This window comes from Urocitellus parryii, chromosome 4 (assembly GCF_045843805.1).
Source record: "Urocitellus parryii isolate mUroPar1 chromosome 4, mUroPar1.hap1, whole genome shotgun sequence".
Classification (NCBI taxonomy): domain Eukaryota; kingdom Metazoa; phylum Chordata; class Mammalia; order Rodentia; family Sciuridae; genus Urocitellus; species Urocitellus parryii.
Window position 1 is genome coordinate 55,269,711 of NC_135534.1, and position 1,865 is coordinate 55,271,575.

General features: G+C 38.9%; 1 protein-coding gene across 1 annotated transcript; it reads right to left on the reverse strand.

The window, feature by feature from the left end:
• Nucleotides 1–233: 233 nt before the first annotated feature.
• Nucleotides 234–1,199, reverse strand: LOC144254706 (olfactory receptor 10T2-like). The gene has a single exon (XM_077798196.1). The coding sequence runs from the start codon at nucleotides 1,197–1,199 to the stop codon at nucleotides 234–236; it is 966 nt and encodes a 321-aa protein (XP_077654322.1).
• Nucleotides 1,200–1,865: the final 666 nt, after the last annotated feature.

The following is a 1,865-nucleotide window of genomic DNA, read 5'->3' on the forward strand; positions in this document are numbered from 1 at the left end:
AAAGTTCTATGTTCCAAATATGTTTGTTATGTTTATTACATTTATATGTGCATATGTATTATAATGTTGGAAAATATTTTAAAATTGTGTTATGTTTGTAGTAGAAAAATGGTAAAGCAAGGACATATCAGGTAATCAGATAATATTTAAGTTGCTTTGTACAAAAGTTATGGTTTTTATTAGATGCATTCCACTTCATCCACTTTTATTTATCAACATTCTGTAATTTTCTTTTAAATGTTCAGGGCTCTTTTATTTATCATCTGAGAAATAAACCTATTGCCACTGCCTAGTACTTTCCTAAGGGCTATCTTCATTTCTTTGTTCCTTAGACTATAGACGATGGGGTTCAGCAGAGGTGTCAGCACTGTGTATGTCATGGCCATCAGCATGTCTTCACGGAAGGAGCTGATGTTTTTTGGTCTCAGGTAGATATAACAAGCAAATCCATAGTGAATGGACACCACGGTGAGGTGAGAGGAACAAGTCGAGAAGGCCTTATACCTCCCCTTTGTAGAAGGCATTTTCAAAACTGTGGACAAAATGAAGATGTAAGATATCAAAATTAAAATGAAGCTGCCCACCAACACTAAGGCAGAAAGCATAAAAATAGCCATTGCATGATAGGAATTGTAATCACAAGCAAGGCTGGCCACGGGTAAGATGTCACAGAAGAAGTGCTGGATGGTGTAAGAGTCACAAAAAGAGAAGTTGAATATAATGATGGTGATGCACAGAGAAACCAAGAACCCAACCAAACAAGAAGTCATCATGAGCTGGAAGCAGAACTTTCTTGTCATCAGGAAGGGATAATGAAGTGGGTTGTGGATGGCAGTGTAACGGTCGTAGGACATGGCAGACAAAATGAAGCAGTTATTGCCTCCCAAGCCAAAGAAGAAAAACATCTGTGTGGCACACTCCTGAAGGGAGATGGTCTTGCTCTCTGAGAGCAAGTCCACTAGCATGCGGGGAATGATCACCATCGTGGTACAGGTTTCTGAAAAGGACAGGCCAAAGAGGAAAAAGTACATGGGGGTGTGGAGGTTGTGACTGAGCTTGATGGCCACCATTATGGACACATTTGCAAGTAGGATGGTCACATGGGAGGAGAAAATCACTACAAAGAGGAGATTCTGCAGGTCTGAGAAACTGGAAAATCCCCACAGAAGGAAAGTGTTTATTGCTGTGTGATTGCCCATCTTCTTGGTGACAGCAGCTTTACATGATAGGTGTATATATGCTTGAGGTCAAGACTCTGAGATGTTCATAAAAACCTTCTTCTGTACTGATGTCACCTGTACATTAATCTAGAGCAAGTGTTAGACTCATTTTCTCTCTTTCTTTTTGGTTGGAGTCTCACTATGTTGCATAGGCTGGTCTCAAACTTGTGAGCTCAAGCAATCCTCCTGCCTCAGCCTCCCAAGTAGCTGCGACTATAGGCATGTGCCACCATACCAGACTTATGATAAGACAATTCTTAAGAAAGAGCTGGAAAAGAGGGAGTTAAATATACCTAACTGTAATCAAGGTCCAGAAGCTCAAGTGATGATTCTAGTACAGAATCATTATGCCATAGAGAGGGACCAAATATCTTCTTGGATTCTACTCATACAACCTCTTGATCCTTCCCTTCTCCATTTAGGATCTGCATGGAAGAGGGAAAATATGAATAAAATCTCTTTGCTTTCATCCACTGGTTTTGTGATACCATATTTTTCAAATACTTCTTGTAATCTAATGGTACACTGGCACTTGGGATTGAACAAATAAAATAACTCAATCATTTAAGTTATTTAAAATGATGTGTGTAATATTTAAACATTTTGAAGACATCAGTGAAAATTTCTAAAAGAACTTTGATATTG

Bases quoted from the DNA above. Each gene is read 5' to 3' on its own strand.
- LOC144254706 (XM_077798196.1), bottom strand. From the start codon at position 1,199: ATGGGCAATCACACAGCAATAAACACTTTCCTTCTGTGGGGATTTTCC.